The 15,545-nt window shown below is 48.2% G+C and overlaps 1 protein-coding gene across 5 annotated transcripts in view; it reads right to left on the bottom strand.

Annotated features, from left to right (window-relative positions):
* acsl1a (acyl-CoA synthetase long chain family member 1a) overlaps positions 1–15,545 on the bottom strand; it is a 34,720-nt gene that overhangs the window by 12,073 nt on the left and 7,102 nt on the right. For 3 of the 5 annotated variants that reach the window (XM_036516597.1, XM_036516599.1, XM_036516602.1), the window contains exons 2-4: positions 7,434–7,649; positions 1,012–1,126; positions 243–307 (exon numbers count right to left, since the gene is read on the bottom strand). In XM_036516597.1, coding sequence (XP_036372490.1) covers positions 243–307; positions 1,012–1,126; positions 7,434–7,628 — 375 coding nt within the window. In that variant the 5' untranslated portion in view covers positions 7,629–7,649. Of the gene's footprint in view, positions 1–242; positions 308–1,011; positions 1,127–7,433; positions 7,650–11,840; positions 11,958–12,523; positions 12,611–15,545 lie in introns of those variants that run through there. The other 2 variants (XM_036516601.1, XM_036516600.1) reach the window with 2 other exon arrangements.

Here is a 15,545-nt window from a genome sequence, read left to right as displayed (position 1 = left end):
GTGTGCTGCTGCGAGGAAACTGCATCAAAGTCAGGCCTCGTCGGGAGGAATGAGGAAACCATCAATCAGCCAATGGCGGCTCCGCTTACAGCGCCCAACCTGAAACCGCGCGGCAGGAATGAAGGCAAGCCGACGCTCTTGGATGCACTGGGTGAGAGAGTAGCACGCATGTGCTGGCAGGGGTATCCCCCAGCAGAGAGGAAGCAGCGAGCAGACAGGTTAGCGCTGCGCTAAGGCCTCACCTCCTGGTAGGACAGCCACTCGTACGGCTTGTTCGGCTTGCGTGATCCCAGGCAGGGGCCGTTGTCTGCAGAAGCAAACGTGAAGACATGTTAATGAACTCAATTTTCACAACACACTCAGGTTATTACTTGGCCCCCCTCTCTCACCCTGATACATCTAAATCTTCATATTATTTTACATACCATATATCAAATAAAATACATAAACTTGCTCTGATACTCTCATTTAGCCATTCATCTTCTGTACTGATTCCTGACTTTAGCATGGCACATGGTGTGGTTCACTTTTTCTACAAAACCTCTACTTTAACTTCTTATAAATACACCAATGACTGAGCTGCATTGGAATGATCTGAATAGTACTGTGGTCCAAAGACTACACTGTTGTGGTGCGACTGGTACAATGCTATGGGCTGGGAGGTAAACTAGAATGGTTTAAATTGTCATGCAGGTAAAATGCATTTAAAATTGTCATTAACAGTCTTACTATAACACCTTTGGTATGCACCATACCAATGTTTCCACATGACATTGTGATATTGTCAGTTGGTTGTATGAACTGACTGGTACAATGGTATACTCTCAGTGGTAAATTGGTATTGTTGAACTGGTAAATCAGTATGGTCTGAAGACTATGCTGTTATGGCTCCATTAGTACAATAGTATGGTCTGGGTGGTAAATTACAATGGTATAACTGGTACAGTGTTATGGTTGAGCTGGTACATTGTTAAGGTCCTTCCTGACTGTTCGGTTCGAAGGGGCACTTACTGGACACCCGCACACCCCGGAGGAACACCTCGTACATGGTGAGAGCGTCGCTGTAGAAGTGAGTCATGGGCTTGCCTTCGTCCATTAGCACTGACCTGCGGGCGTACTCGCCCCCCTGCAGGAAGAGCGGACACACCTGTCAGTCAGCATCAGCCACTACATCACTAACACCTTTAACCAATGGCCATACGAAGAATAAATCTTTACATTTTACCCATGATGCACTGGGATATGAATATGTTAAGTCATTAGACAAACATCAGGGAGGTCAAGATTATGATTCTCAGTCCAGTTTCCTGACCCCCCCACTCCCTTACAGTTGTCGTATGGGAGACATAACATTACTGGCATTTAGTAAACATTCTTACCCAGAGCGACTTACATTGGTTCCAATTTTTACAATGTTATCCACTTATACAGCTGGATATTTACTGAGGCAAGTAAGTTAAGGACCTTGCCCAAGGGTACAGCAGCAGTGCTTCAGCAGGGATTCGAACCTACAACCTTTTGGTTTTGCGTCCTTCTCCTTACCACTATGCTACACTGCCATCCCAGATAAAGGAGGCAGGAAACCTATCCAACATGCAGATCAGGGGAATGAAAGCAATCGGACACCATTAGTGATGCCTCACTTAAGAGGCGAGGCAGCAGGTTTGGTCACGCTCAAACCCCGCGCTGACGTGAACCCACAACGATCCCGCAAACATCCGAGACATGCAAGGGGCCCCTTTTATCTGACCCCACGCACTGATTATCTGAACGGCCAGGAGCGTTACTCTACTGCTATTTCTGTAAACGGCGATTCGCGGGACAGAGGGTGCGAGAACCACACGGCTCTTTTATGGACAGAGTGATACGGCTGAGGTTTACTCGGAAGCCTGAGCAATTCACGTGACCAAGCTGTGGCCTGGAGGTAAAGGACTCAGCTGACGTGGAAAACGCGCTAACTCCACAGACGCAATGGTTCTCATTCAGAATATCCAAGCAGCTGGGAAAAAACACAGATAATAAATAATAAATTGTAATAAATGATGCAATGGCGGCACAAAAATAATAGTCTACTGTTAAAAAACTCAAAAATCTAATCTATCAAGATCTAACCTAGAAGGAGTATAACACCACACAAAGTCTATGTGCAACAAGATTAAACATTAAAGCCATACAGGCTCATTGTAAACTGGGGGGAAAAAAACAGTGTGTTTGCATGTAGTTTGAATTCAAATGGAATGGCGGTTTTTATTTGTCTTTGAATTCTGTCGCACGTGTGAACATCAAAACCGTGTTTCGGGGGAGAGCGAAACGATGAAAGTTACAACACTTCAAAAGGCGGTTTACCATTCAGACTCTAGGCCTCACGCACTGAGCAGGAAGTGCTCCCCATTAACTGTGCTGTAACATCAGGGGCCCTGAGACAGACACTCCCTTCGTAAGAGCAGCGCTGCCTGTTCATGGAACACCATGCAGAGCAGACACCTCACAGACACACTAATCTCATTTGCCTTCATTAACAGCCCATTTTGATAATGTAAAGGTCAGCTGAAAATGGGCAGAACATGCTGCTTCTAAAACAGTGGCCTGTTTTCAGCGCGGCAAACGCTTTATAAAACTGGAGACACGGGAGAGAGAAAGACCCCCAACAGGGGACCGCGTGGCCCCTGTGAGGCCGATGCACTGCGTCAGATTTGGAAGGAAGAAAAACACCAAGGAACTGGTGTCATGGTACAAACGTATAACATTTTTGGTAGGGCTAGTGGCTTTGACTTCAGGATGAAGTGTTGAAAAACACCAGTGACTGCAACAGAAGGCAACTTTTTAAAAAAAAAAAAAAAATCTGACATTAGAGGGCAAGTCCGGTGAGATGTAAGTGTGGGGGACAGGGTGCGGCACACAGCGGCCCCAGCAGGCCCTCTCAGCAGGGGTGACGCTGAAGATAACTCAGGGAGCGCTGCGTCAGGCCTGGAGCTAACATCACCGTCCCCGCTGCGGGAATACAGCGGCCGTCTCCATGACAACCACATCTGGAGGCCGGCAGGGAGAGGGACGGAGAGAGAAAGGGGCAGAGAGAAGGAGAGAGGAAAGGAGCTAAGAGAGGCAGATAGAGAAAGGGGGGAAAGGGAGGGAGAGAGTGAGAGAAGCTTTAGCACTAAAATGCTAGGGTGCATCCAACCCATGGGCTGGAGATATAATGTTCCTCTCAGTTTGGTGTTCAGAGATTTGCAGCGAGTTACTGTGGCCTCTCCCCTTAATTTCTCTTGCACCCGGATGAATAACTTGGTTTACCATTTTGCCATAAAGCTGAAAACTGCCAGTGGCTTTAAAATACAAGCAGGAACACTGATTCTATGAGGCAATGCCTTGAAGAAGAGGCAATGTGAATCCTTCAGAAGGTTTTTCCACCCTCTAGGGCAAGGATAACAGGCTGACATCTGCCCTGCCACAGAGCACTGGATACATTCCACCATACGCAACTGATCCAGGATCAGCTGACCCTAAGCAGACCCTAAGCCCAACACCGTAATGTAGGAAAAGGCTCACACTTTGAGGTCAGCTGGATCGCTCAGGCAGGGAACTTGGAGCAGATCGTACAGGAGATCTGCTTACCCCAAACCCTCCCAGCTGCCGTGAGAAAACTTTCGCAAACTGATCCGGGGTCAGCGGCAGGGCTGTGGGATCTTTCGACACCATGTGGCACGTTGCGCGGCGCTCCGAGTCTCGTCAGCTGCGCTCTGAGCTGGCGCCTCCCGATTGGCCGGGGCAAACCGCCGCCAGCAAAACAACCCGGGACAGCTTCTCTGGGAACACGCGCTGCCGGCTGCTGTGACGACAGGCGGAAAACTCGCCCTGTTTTTCCCGTCTGCACGTGTAGAGTACTCTGCAAAACTGCTTTCCCACTCAGACAGATGCTGAGGTGCTCTGCTCCAGGGGAGGGGGGGGGGTTTGTAATGGTGTTAAACATCCAGCCTCACAGCAGAGACCCATTTAAACAGCCCCCTCCCATCGGGCACAGCGCCAGGCAGAAGGAAGAAAACCCCCTCTGCTTGCCAGCCTTTGTTTTGCGCTCTTTTCCTTTCTCGCCGGGATAATGACACCGTATAGTGTGTCTTTGGCGGACAATGGAACAATAGCCCCGCCAAGCTTCTCCGAATGTCTGGGTCTTCGCACTCCTCAAAATTATAGGAGGCTCAGACCCGGGGAGCGTTCTGTGGCGTCTATCGCATGGCTCCCTTGCAAGTGCGGACACGCAGCGGGCGGGAGGCCTGGAGGAATTCCGCTCACAGCGGCCCTTCGTTAAAAGCCTGTCATTAAAGTAGGCCAGCAGCAGCAGGAACAGCTGTGTCCAGCCCGCAGATGCTGGCTGCGTGTCTCCATGCGCTGAGAATGCGCCGAGAGGACCCCGCTGACCCCACACCCCTCCCTCCCCGAATCACATGCCCCCTCCTTCCAGCGTGTTGATAACCACAGGGCTGCGTGCCCTTCTGCAGATGAATGTGATACTCCAATCTGGAGGCTCTCCAACCTGCACCACGTCTCTCCCTCTCCCTCCCTCTCTCTCTCACACATGCACGTTCACACACACACACACACACACACATACATATATATATATATATGTATATATATATATATATACACTGCCAGACAAACTGCCAGAAAGACAGATGCAAACAGACTCACAAGGACAATCAAGGACACAAACTCATGTGACAGAGAGAGATGGACACACAGATAGACACATACACACACAAAGAAAACTGGCAAACCAACACCAATCTGAAGGAATTCAGAAAGCGCTTCTCAAAAATCCCATCTTCCCCTGTTATTTCAGACTCCCGGAGATCAGATCTCCTGGAATGCTCCAGCAAAATAACAGATAATTAACTCCACAGGGAAAACAACGGCCTCTCTCTGGGAGAACAGACACCACACTGCAAGAGCCCACCCACTTGGGAGTAAAGCAAGAAGTCCTCAAATGGGGAGCCGGCTGTGTGCAAACCTCAAAAAATGCAGAGCAAAGAGTTTGGTCTGTAGTGTCTTCCTGTCTTTTGAGACAAACTTTGTGGGTTTGGTCTGAACCCATGAACCCGAGCTGACACTAGGATGTCTGGCAAATGGTCTGAGCTGCGTAAAATCCTAAGATGCTTGTTGGCTGAGGCCACTTTATGGGTTCAGCCTGAATATATGAACTGAGATGACATTAGGACGTCTGATGAATTACTTGAGCTGTGTGAAATCGTAGTCTGCTGTTTGGTTGAGGCAACTTTATGGGTTCAGCCTGAATGTATCTGAACTCGGGTGACACTCGGATGTCTGGCGAACGATTTCAGCTGTGTGAAATCTTAAGAAACTGACTGGCTGGAGCGAGCACACACAAACAGCCTTGTGGGAAGCTGTCTGCAGCACGGTTAGCAGTCATCCTCCATCCAAATGGGCCCGTTTCGCTACAACCTGCCCGTGGACACACAGCGACCGGGAGGAGTATCCGTTTAGACAGAGAGCGTGACAGCCAAGGGAAAAATGTATCACTGTTTAACGCCTACTGAGAAAAGAGTGACTAATACCTGGCATTATTACGGAGTGTGAATAGACTGCTACTCTCTGAAAAGGAACATTAGTGCCAGCACAGGCTTCGCAATGCTAATGTTTCAGGGAACTGTTTATGTTACATAAACTGCTGTATTCAAGCCATTCTTTTTTATTTTTAAATTTCTGCAGTTCGGTTCCTCAGGAGGCACAGTTAATTACATAACACAATCGGTGAGCCGTGATTTTTAAACTAAACGCATTAACATTTGAATATCACCTGCCGTAAAGAGAATGTGGAATGCGGTCTAAGGTCCTTGTGAAAGGAGCGAGAATCCAGGAGAGACGTGATTGTCAAGGAAACTAATAGCAATGTAGACAATCTTATCCAAACTGAAATACACTGTTTGCACAGGTGCACATTAACCACACACACATATTCGGTATTTTGCTCAAACATACAGATTGGAGGGTTGAAATGTCTCATCTCAGGGTTCCTGTTCAAGTGCAGAGGCTGTGACTATGAGACAAGCGTAGTATACAACCGGTGCTTCAAAACTCGGGTTAAATAAAGTGCATAAAAAATACAATGAAACCCAGATGGGAGGCAAACCTAAGAGCACTGGTTTACAAGCCAAACAACTTAACCGCTGTGCCACATTTCTGCCCCCTTAATGACAAACAGGTCTGACCCACAAAGCCCCTGGTCTGAGCATCAAAGCTCGGCTGCACTTTTGTCACCAACAAAAGACTAGGAAAACAAGCCACAAGTATTTCTTTTTTACAATGTGTCCAGAAATGCTTCAAGAAGCAGAGAGTGCAAGAGAGAAAGCAGTGGCTCAGTCAGTGAGATTTCTGTCGCCCTGTCCGAAACGCAGGCCAGTGCTGGGACATGCTCTACACATTCCACATCACTGTTAGTATCACTGTCATCACCTTTTTATGTTAATCCTACTGCTCCCCATCACACCTACAGTATCAACACTTTACTGCATGACTTGGAGGACAGCATTCTCAGAGCCACCTTTTCCCCCTCAAGCATGGGCTAAGCTATGAGCACACACACCCTCAGGCTAAGGCTATAAGCACACAGAGAGTGTGTGATTTCCTCCCTGTATTTCATAATAATAACCAAATACCTTAGACCTTCCAAATGCCAGGCGTGGGCTTTAGAATTGCAGTGCTTTGTTGTGTCATAACGCAAGAACTGCGCAAGCACTGTCCACATTGACTGGGACTACTTTGCAGGCTTCTAGAGGTAGAATGTCTTTACTGAGGGAGTACTTCACTCGCTCAGGCAATGAGAAAGTCGGCCACTGAGGGACACAAATGTTTCCATGGTTGCTTCCTCCAACCCCAGCCAAAAGGTGCCTGAATTCTGATCAGCACTTTCACAAAACACAGTCAAACTGGACTGCTTCACAACATGTTATTATGTCAACATGGATAAAAGTTCTTGTAAGAAGGAAAAAAACCTTTTTGAACCTGTTGTCAGTCTCTGAAAACCAACTCTGGGCATAATGTTTTGGTAGCCATATATCAAGTCAATACAAATTGTACAGGTCATCCAGCCAAACTCCATGGTCTGCAAGAACCGAAAATGACAGCGCTTGCTAAACATTGCCTTCCAAATCTCCGGGCAAAGCACTTTGCATTTAGGGGCAGAGGCTCAAGATGTCTATTAACCATTACATGTTCCAGTCTTGGTGGCAGGAGAAAATACAGAGGGGTGCAACTGCAATCCACGAGGGTGCACAAAAAGTCAAAAATACTATGTAGACATTGTGATATAAGGAGACATCTGGGGGTGCACTGAGGTCCGTCTTTGGGTGCAATGCACCCCTAAGCGCCCCCACAGCGCCGTCCCTGGAGTGTTCAAGGCTTCTTTTTCACACGCTCACCTCGATCTCCACGGACTGCATGCTGAGGTCGCAGGGCGGTTTGAGGGCCCTGGGCCGGGTGGCGAACCAGTAGGTGGTGACGGCGGCGAAGGCTCCCATTCCCATCAGTGTGTTGGTGGGGAGGCTGCGGACGTACTGCCGCACTTCCCCCAGCTCCGGGATCCGCAGCTGTCTCAGGAGATCTTGGGCTTGCATCGCAGGACCTCACTTCTGTATCTGCAGGGAGAAGAGGGGGAAGACATTTAGCGCAACACACTCTCTTCAGCTCCCTATCTGCAGGGGGGGGAAACATTTAGCGCAACACACTCTCTTCAGCTCCCTATCTACAGAGGGAGGAAGGGGAAGACATTCAGTGCAACATACTTTCTTCAGCTCTCTATCTGCACAGAGAGGAGGGGGAAGATATTCAACACAACACACTCTCTTCAGCTCTCTATATGCAGGGAGAGAAGGGGGACGACATTCAGCACAATACACTCTGTTCAGCTCTCTATGTACAGAGAGAGGAGGAAGACATTTGGTACGACACACTTCACTTCTCTATTTGCAGAGAGAGGGTAAAACGCTGTGTAACTGCAAGTGAAAAGGGGAAGACATTCAGTGTTACACACCCTGTCCAACTTTTTTCAGGCTCAACAAGCTCCTCTTTCAGCAGAGAGAAAGAAAGACTTATACCACAACACACCTCTCTGTACCTCTCAGTCTCCAGAGGAATGGGGAAGACATGCAATGTTACAGTGTGCTGCTTTTCTTGTCCATCAACACAGGACGGTTAGGGGGGAACGCCTAAACTTGGGCACCTCATCAGATGACAGCATACAGTACGTTTTCATGGAGGGATCGGATACAGTCTCCAGTCTCCTATACCGCACGTTGCTGTTGAGCGGCCTCTCCGTGCCACGGCCTCCTTTCACGGGTATGAAAACAAGCCGGTGTCGGATTTCAGCATGGCTCCGTGCCAACGCGTTTACATTGTGCTGTGGATTTGGGTGTTGACGCAGCGCTCCTGTGAGCATAACCCAAATCCCTCTCTCCCTATTATCGGCCCCGTCCTTCTTGTAACAGAGTCCTGGCACAAAAAAAAAAAAAAAAAAAGCTCTGACGCCAGCCATTACATCTGCTGGGCTTTGGGTACCCCGTGATCTCACCCGTGACAGCTTGGCGGAAACCCCCTGCCAGTGACACCCCATCACCCCTCCTCAGGTACCCAATGACCCCCCCCCGTGCCTGGCTCTGCTTTCTTAGCTACGCGCAGTGAGGGTTACTCCAGGTCACTCCGGGATTCAGTTTTACTGTGCTCTCCAGTGTCCTCTCCACAGATCAAAAGACCCTGCCTTTAAGTGCTCATGCGAGGAGCGGAAAGTAGAACCAGTCAAGCTCCACCACTCCGGGCAGACAGAGCCCTCCGGAACTGACCCAGGATCAGTTTAACCAACTGATTACGTACGAAAGCACCCAAAGCCTGTGCTGGAGGCCATTACTCAAGCATCCATGCAGAACCAAGCTCTGACAATGGAGGTTCAGTACAGTGCAGGTCACTTGGTGTTGCTCTTCACCACAAAACACTCATTCAAATATCTCCCCCCCCCCACAGGGCCTCAGTCTCTGATAATATGAGCAAATGTGGCTGTAGCAGCTGACATGACAGCACTGCTTTCAGCACTGACAACAGTTTCGCTCTCATGATGTTTGTGAGGATGGAAAATGTTTTACAATTGTGGATACCTTTTAGGCAACCTGCTGTTACACATCTAATTAATCTGATCTGTTTTCCAAAAACAGAGTAACAATTTCATCTAGCATGAGCTAAATTGTAACACAACAGAAGAACAAATGACTTTTGCCACATAGGACATCTAGTATTTCAGTTACACTCACAACACAGTTACAAACTGCCAGTTACAAATGTTGAGTAGTCATGGCTGCAAAAACGATTCAAAGGTCGACCCGCTGTTGAAAAGATCTGGTTCAAAGCTTGTCTCTCTGTAAATTACTATCTTTCTGATATGTTTTTGATTTTCTAAAAAAAAAAGCCAAATGTAACATCCCCAGCAACCTGCCTTAAAAATCTACCTGCTGATGAAAAGACCTCGTGGAGTCTACATGAGTACCCGAGGCTTTCAGAGGAAGCCAGAGCTAAAGAGGCCATGACGCAATCCTTCTGTTGCTACAGAGACACAGGCCAAACAATCGGTCCTTTCTGTCTTTTTCTGCAGAACAATGAGCCACAGCAGATCTTTATTCAGAGTTGCGTAAATATTTTTCACAACCGTGACTATGGGTCACCCTGCCCGCTGGAGGACGGCGCTGCAGACAACAGATTCTGTTATTTAAAAATAGAGACCGTCACGCAAAATCATGACCTTGTCTTTAATGCAGGTCAATCGTACAGCAGTGCAAAGGGGAACTTCTCTCTTTTTCTGTGCTCCCCATCAGACATGTTGCAGGTGCAATGGGAGCAAGTGGTCAAGCACACAGGGCAATTAAATTACAATATTCACACAAACAACATACTTCTAATCGGATAGCTGGAAGCGCTGGTTAATTATTATGCGAAAAATCAATTCAATTTCAAGTTGCCAAACTACAGTGCTATTTTTTTAAACGGCTGTTTTCTGTATTTCTGTACTACTGTGATTTCATTTCCTCATTGCTGGATACTCTTCATGCAGGCCAACAGCAGGGTATTCCATCAACAGGAGAAATTCAGAGTTTAAATGCAAAATGCAACAGACTCTCTTGTGGCTTTAATGGAAGGGAACCGCTCTGAGCAAAGACCTGGGACGGGCTTGTCAAATGTCTGCTTCAGCCGGATCTTTTTCAGAATGCTGGGGGTTTTAATCTAAAAAACAGTTATGACATTTCAATATGTTGGCCTACTGAGTAAAGCACCCTTCCAGAAATGGAGAGAAACACAGACCCCCAAAGAAAAGAACAACAGACATGGCTTTAGTGAGAACAGAGAACTGAAATGGAACTTTACACAGTTTAAACTGACGGAATAATCACTGCGTCTACAAATCTGGAAAGCAACTGCCGTGTTGTACATTCAGTGACAGAGAACTCTTGTGAAGTAAGTGAAAAAGCATCTCCAAGGGCTGGTTTTCACCGGAGGGCAGCAGTTCAGATTCTGTGTGCCTCTACCAATGGGAGCTCTGTCTGAGAGCAGGGTACGAGAGAGGAAGAGACAGCAGAGACCTTGGGCACTTTTGACAGCTGGAACAGGCTATCCCTGCCTCTCTCTAAGAACACAGCTTCAGCCCCTGTACCAATAATTTAAAAATATAGTTATGTCTCTAAATCCAGTGAAGTCAATGCAATATTTATATTTCACCTTTTCCCCTACTAATCTCACAATGGCAGCTTTGAACTACAGCAACAGCAAACGTTTTAATCTAGGCAGTTATGACTGGTCGTGTGTGGGTTTATGTGATTACTTTCTATAAGGAAGTCGAGTCTCAAATGTGTGCGTCTTGATATGAATCATGCCATGATACTCTTTATATCATCAGTAACACGCCGAACACGCAACTCTACACAATTAAGAGGAGGACCGTTATGAGACTGTACACCATGGTCTTCCAGGCGCACCAGTTTGCCGCATGCTCGTTCGACCTTTCACCCACTTCTACTGTTGCCCCTAATGACCTCTTTATTCCACTGGTCATCACATTTGAAATCAATGTCCAATCAACCTCAACCCTCTGTCTGATTTTGACCGGGCATCCCCTACAAACACTCAACCTGTAGAGAAAAGTTCTGTAAGAATAGCAGGCTCAGTTAGTGCAGTCAGAACAGGTAAGTTCAGGTAAAACACAATTACCTGTTTGGGACTCCTGTACAGGATGACATTCAGGTCTATGCTTACACTGTAAACACTTCTACTGCCAAACCTTTCCAGAAAGCATATTATTATTTTAAAGGAGAAGGCGCTGAAAGGTGGTTTTTTTTTAATGACTTCATACAGAAATGTTTTGACTACCGGTGCGCTCGATACGGCCCGTTTACCGAGGCAAGACACAGTTTAATAAGGTTAATAACTGAACTGTTAACTCGGTTAATCTTTTTCAGCAGACTCAAGACACAAACATAAAAAAACAGAAGAAAAAGACTCCCCCAATGCAACAGCAGGAAGTAAATATGTATCCAATACAGTCTCAATGGACATGACATTTCCACCTACTCACCACAGCTGACTGTCACTGTTACAACTCCTGCTCCACTCCACTCACACCGTAAACAAGCCGCTGGAACATAAACTCAACCTGGCTTTAACAATACCCTGCTTATTTTCGTTACAGCTGCTGCCGCTAGCTGAAACCACCTACAGAAAACTGAGTGTGCACAAGCGACCGTGCTAGCAACCAATCCCGCACCTCAGAGCAGATGAGAAACATGAATACTCACACCACCTGCTTGCTGGTCAACACAGCTCAGATGCAGGAAATAATAAAAAAAAAAAAAGTAAGGATCTTGGCTACACCGGCGACCTCACGGTGCAGTTTTCCAAAGGATCACCCCCACAGGCTCTGGAAATGACCTGTAGTAGCTCGCTGCGATTCTCACGGATAAAATTCCTGGCCGGGTCTATGATTAGCGCCAGGGACGCCGTACTACAGAAACACGACCCTGCTCCGTCACTGCGAACCAGCTCACTGTGCTACGTGCGCTACGATACCCCCAACTACTTGCCCCCGCGTCACTTAAAAAGCCGGGGGGGGGGCAGGAGGCGGGCTGGATAGGTCACTGTGCACCTCGACGTCAACGTTGTGTCCTCAAAAGGTCGGAGGAGCGTGGCGACGCTGGAATCCTCCTTCCTGGTAACAGCCGCGGTGGCCGTAGTTTGGGGGGGGTTAATGGACCGGCCCTCAGTAATCTCAGACAAACAGCGCACCAGGCTCCGTCCAACCCTCCGCCCCAGCACCGAACACTCTGCCCGAACGGGTCCCCCCCCGAACCGCTGGAGAATTCCAGCAGGGCGGGGAGACGGGGGATTGCGTGGAGGAAGCGTAGCAGGGTTGGGACTGCTAGGGTAAACACGCCGTTTGCTCACAGGCCCTTGTTCAAACAGCTGTTAGTCCCGCACATACCTGCTGTGAGACGAACAAGGAAAGCTTCAGAGGTGGAAACAAACACAAAAACGTGTTAAAAAAGAAAGAGAGTAAAGAAACGTTATCAGTGATGTCCGACTCGGTCTGGCTCTGGCCCCTCTTTCCGAATGTTTTTATATGTGTGCCTCCCGCAGTAGCTCTGAGCGCTTTCACAATGTCTCAATCTTCCAGCAGACCCCACATTAACCCATGCACTCCCCAGTGAGGAAGAAGGTGGGGGGTGCGTATATACGGACTCCCCCTTAACGGCACCCCCCCTGCATTTGACAGTCTCCAGCCCGGTCTCGGGGCAGGGGGGGTTGTGGTCTGTCACATGGTTGCCCCCCCCCATGTCTGCCTCTCAGACTCTTCCAGGCGAAAGGTGACCCGCCTGCCCCCCGGGGCCCTCCATACTTGGCCTGCGAGGAGCAGGAGCCAATGGCAAGACCGGTCCCGGAGTCACCCCATGCCGGAAGAGCCAAGCAGGTGGAGCGGGGGCCGGGACAGCAGCGCTATATAAAACACAATGTCGTACAAGCGGAAAGCATTGGAAGAGGAAAAAAAATGTAGGGGGGGGGTGTTTAAGAAATTATCCAGCTGTTCCATTTGACACTTGAGGGGTTCAGAACCCGCCCTGTCAGCTGCTCTGACCGGAAACAGAGCCACTGACCCCAGGGCTTACTTCACCCAGAGTTACAAACCACTGACATCCTGGTTTAATACAGACACAGAACCACTGACACCCTGGTTTAATACAGCCACAGACCCACTGACATCCTGGTTTAATATAGTCACAGAACCACTGACACCAGCGTTTCATACAGCCACAGAACCACTGACAACAGGGTTTCATACAGCCACATAGCCACTGACACCCTGGTTTAATACAGTCACAGATCCACTGACACCAGATCCAGAGAATTAGAGCCAGGATTTTACACAGTGATCTTATTCTTTCACCAAATGCAAAGTTTATTATCAAAGTCTGTTTAATATGTTTAGCTACAGCGGAGGCGCTCATCCCCTGAACACATTCAGTTCATTCAGGGAATTAAAACATGACATATTACCAGGAAGCAGTGCAAGGTTACAGCACTCCACAAACATCTGCTCTGTGATACGGGTGTCAAAAATGAGGGGCGTAGCCTCATCAAATCTCACTCACATTAACAAAGCCGAGGCAGTAAAAACAAACAAGGAAAAAATGACAAGCACACCGAACATACCGGCATACCAGCAACACTGTGACATCGGCGAGGTAGTGATGTAGCAGTGAGGTGATGGAACTGCAACCCTGGTCATCACTGCTAACGATAAAGGCAGCCGATGTTGCTCTCCCGCTCCTGTATCTTTAAGATGCCCTTGTAGTGAGTGAAGATGTACTGCTGTCAAGGCCAAAGGAAGGGGGGGGGTGTGGTGGGGTGTGCAGGACAACAAAATCCACTGCAAAAAGGTGCCAGGTTTACTTACATACAGTGTGGGGGGAAATGAAGTGTAGAAATATTATAAATGAGATTGTGTGGAGGTGAACCAAACCTCTTCTTCACGCTGGAACAACTCGAATGAAACTGAAACGAAGGAGGACCTCATACTGTAACGGCACGCTTACAGTGCCATTTCTGCAAGCTCTGGGATGCTGACGAAGAAGAACCCCCAGCAGGACAGTCCCGGGTTCGAGCCCGAACGGCTCTGTCTGGACACGTACGCTTTAAACGTCGCTTTGCGGAGGCTGGTGCGGGCAGTGACTCATTATAGTCGTTCAGCGGTGACTGAGCCGTGTGGGCTCGCCCTTTCAGCCGCTCGTCAGCCCTGTTTGTTTTACCTCAGAGGGAGGTGAGGACTCGGCGGACTATCGGGTCAGACAAACAGATTCCCCCTAAGCCACGGTCATCCTCGTAAACTGTCACTCAGCGCTCGTTAGCGGCCGGGAACTCGGAGGATTAGCACATTATGTTTAAGGGGGTCAAGGAAGACATTCCGCTTTCTGATTCCTACCCCCCGCGCACACACGCACACACACACCCACCTCGCCAAGAAGACTTATGGATACATGTGCTGGATATAATCAATAATGGAAAGGCATTATCAAGTCCCTCCTGGGGAGTGAATTCCTGAAATTAAGTTATATATTGACTGTACTGCACTGTGACCTTTTACCTACAGGGGGATAATCATTATATTGAAATAAACACCACCATCATTAGTGGGTTGTTGAGGCGGATTAACTTGCAGCAACATGTAAACGGCTTACGTTAACAAAACGCTTCAAACTGGGATTGCTGAAGAATGACCAAGATCTCCCCCCCAAAAATGAAAGATCTGACCACTGGGTTCTTGCAACAGCCTTAAAATTTGTCGAAATATAAGCACGCCTTCCCGGAACCTTGGCCACATCAGTCATGTGACAGCACCATTCAGGAACATTCTGGAACATTCAGAGCTAGACAGTACCAGTTTCTTCTGTGTAACCAATTAAAATTCCCAGGCAACAGGGAATTTCATTTCAACACTCTCACAGAGAACTGCTTTTAATACAAAGCAATTTATAATGCCTATGTTTAAAATTGTTCTTTCAAATTGTACTGGATCATCATGAATTTGAATCACCCAGAAAAATTATGCTTGTACCTGTCCCCCCCCCCCATTCAGTAACTAATTTACCACAGTACATATTGAAGACAAACCAATAATTCACACCCCTCCTGAAGTCGACAATGACCCCTCTCCCCCCAATAATGCCCTCAGCCTCCTGTCCTTCACTGCCTGCTAGAAAGATCCATGACACCTGGGTGTGAGCAGGGTCTATTTGTGAAGTGTGCCTTTTGGACCTTTCTTGGTAAACGTCTCCACACAAAGGCCTCTGTGTTGGGACAGGCCGGCCCCTCCGGACTGGACAGACCTGTGGAGCTGGGCATCGTGGGACGGGACCTGGCAACCGGCCGGTGCGAACCCCAGACTCCGCCCACCACGGTGTCAGGCTACCCAGCGCATCACAATGGGCTGACCTTGAAATCTCACTGGT

Source organism: Megalops cyprinoides, chromosome 22 (assembly GCF_013368585.1).
Source record: "Megalops cyprinoides isolate fMegCyp1 chromosome 22, fMegCyp1.pri, whole genome shotgun sequence".
Lineage (NCBI taxonomy): Eukaryota > Metazoa > Chordata > Actinopteri > Elopiformes > Megalopidae > Megalops > Megalops cyprinoides.
This window is presented reverse-complemented; position numbering and strand designations above follow the sequence as displayed.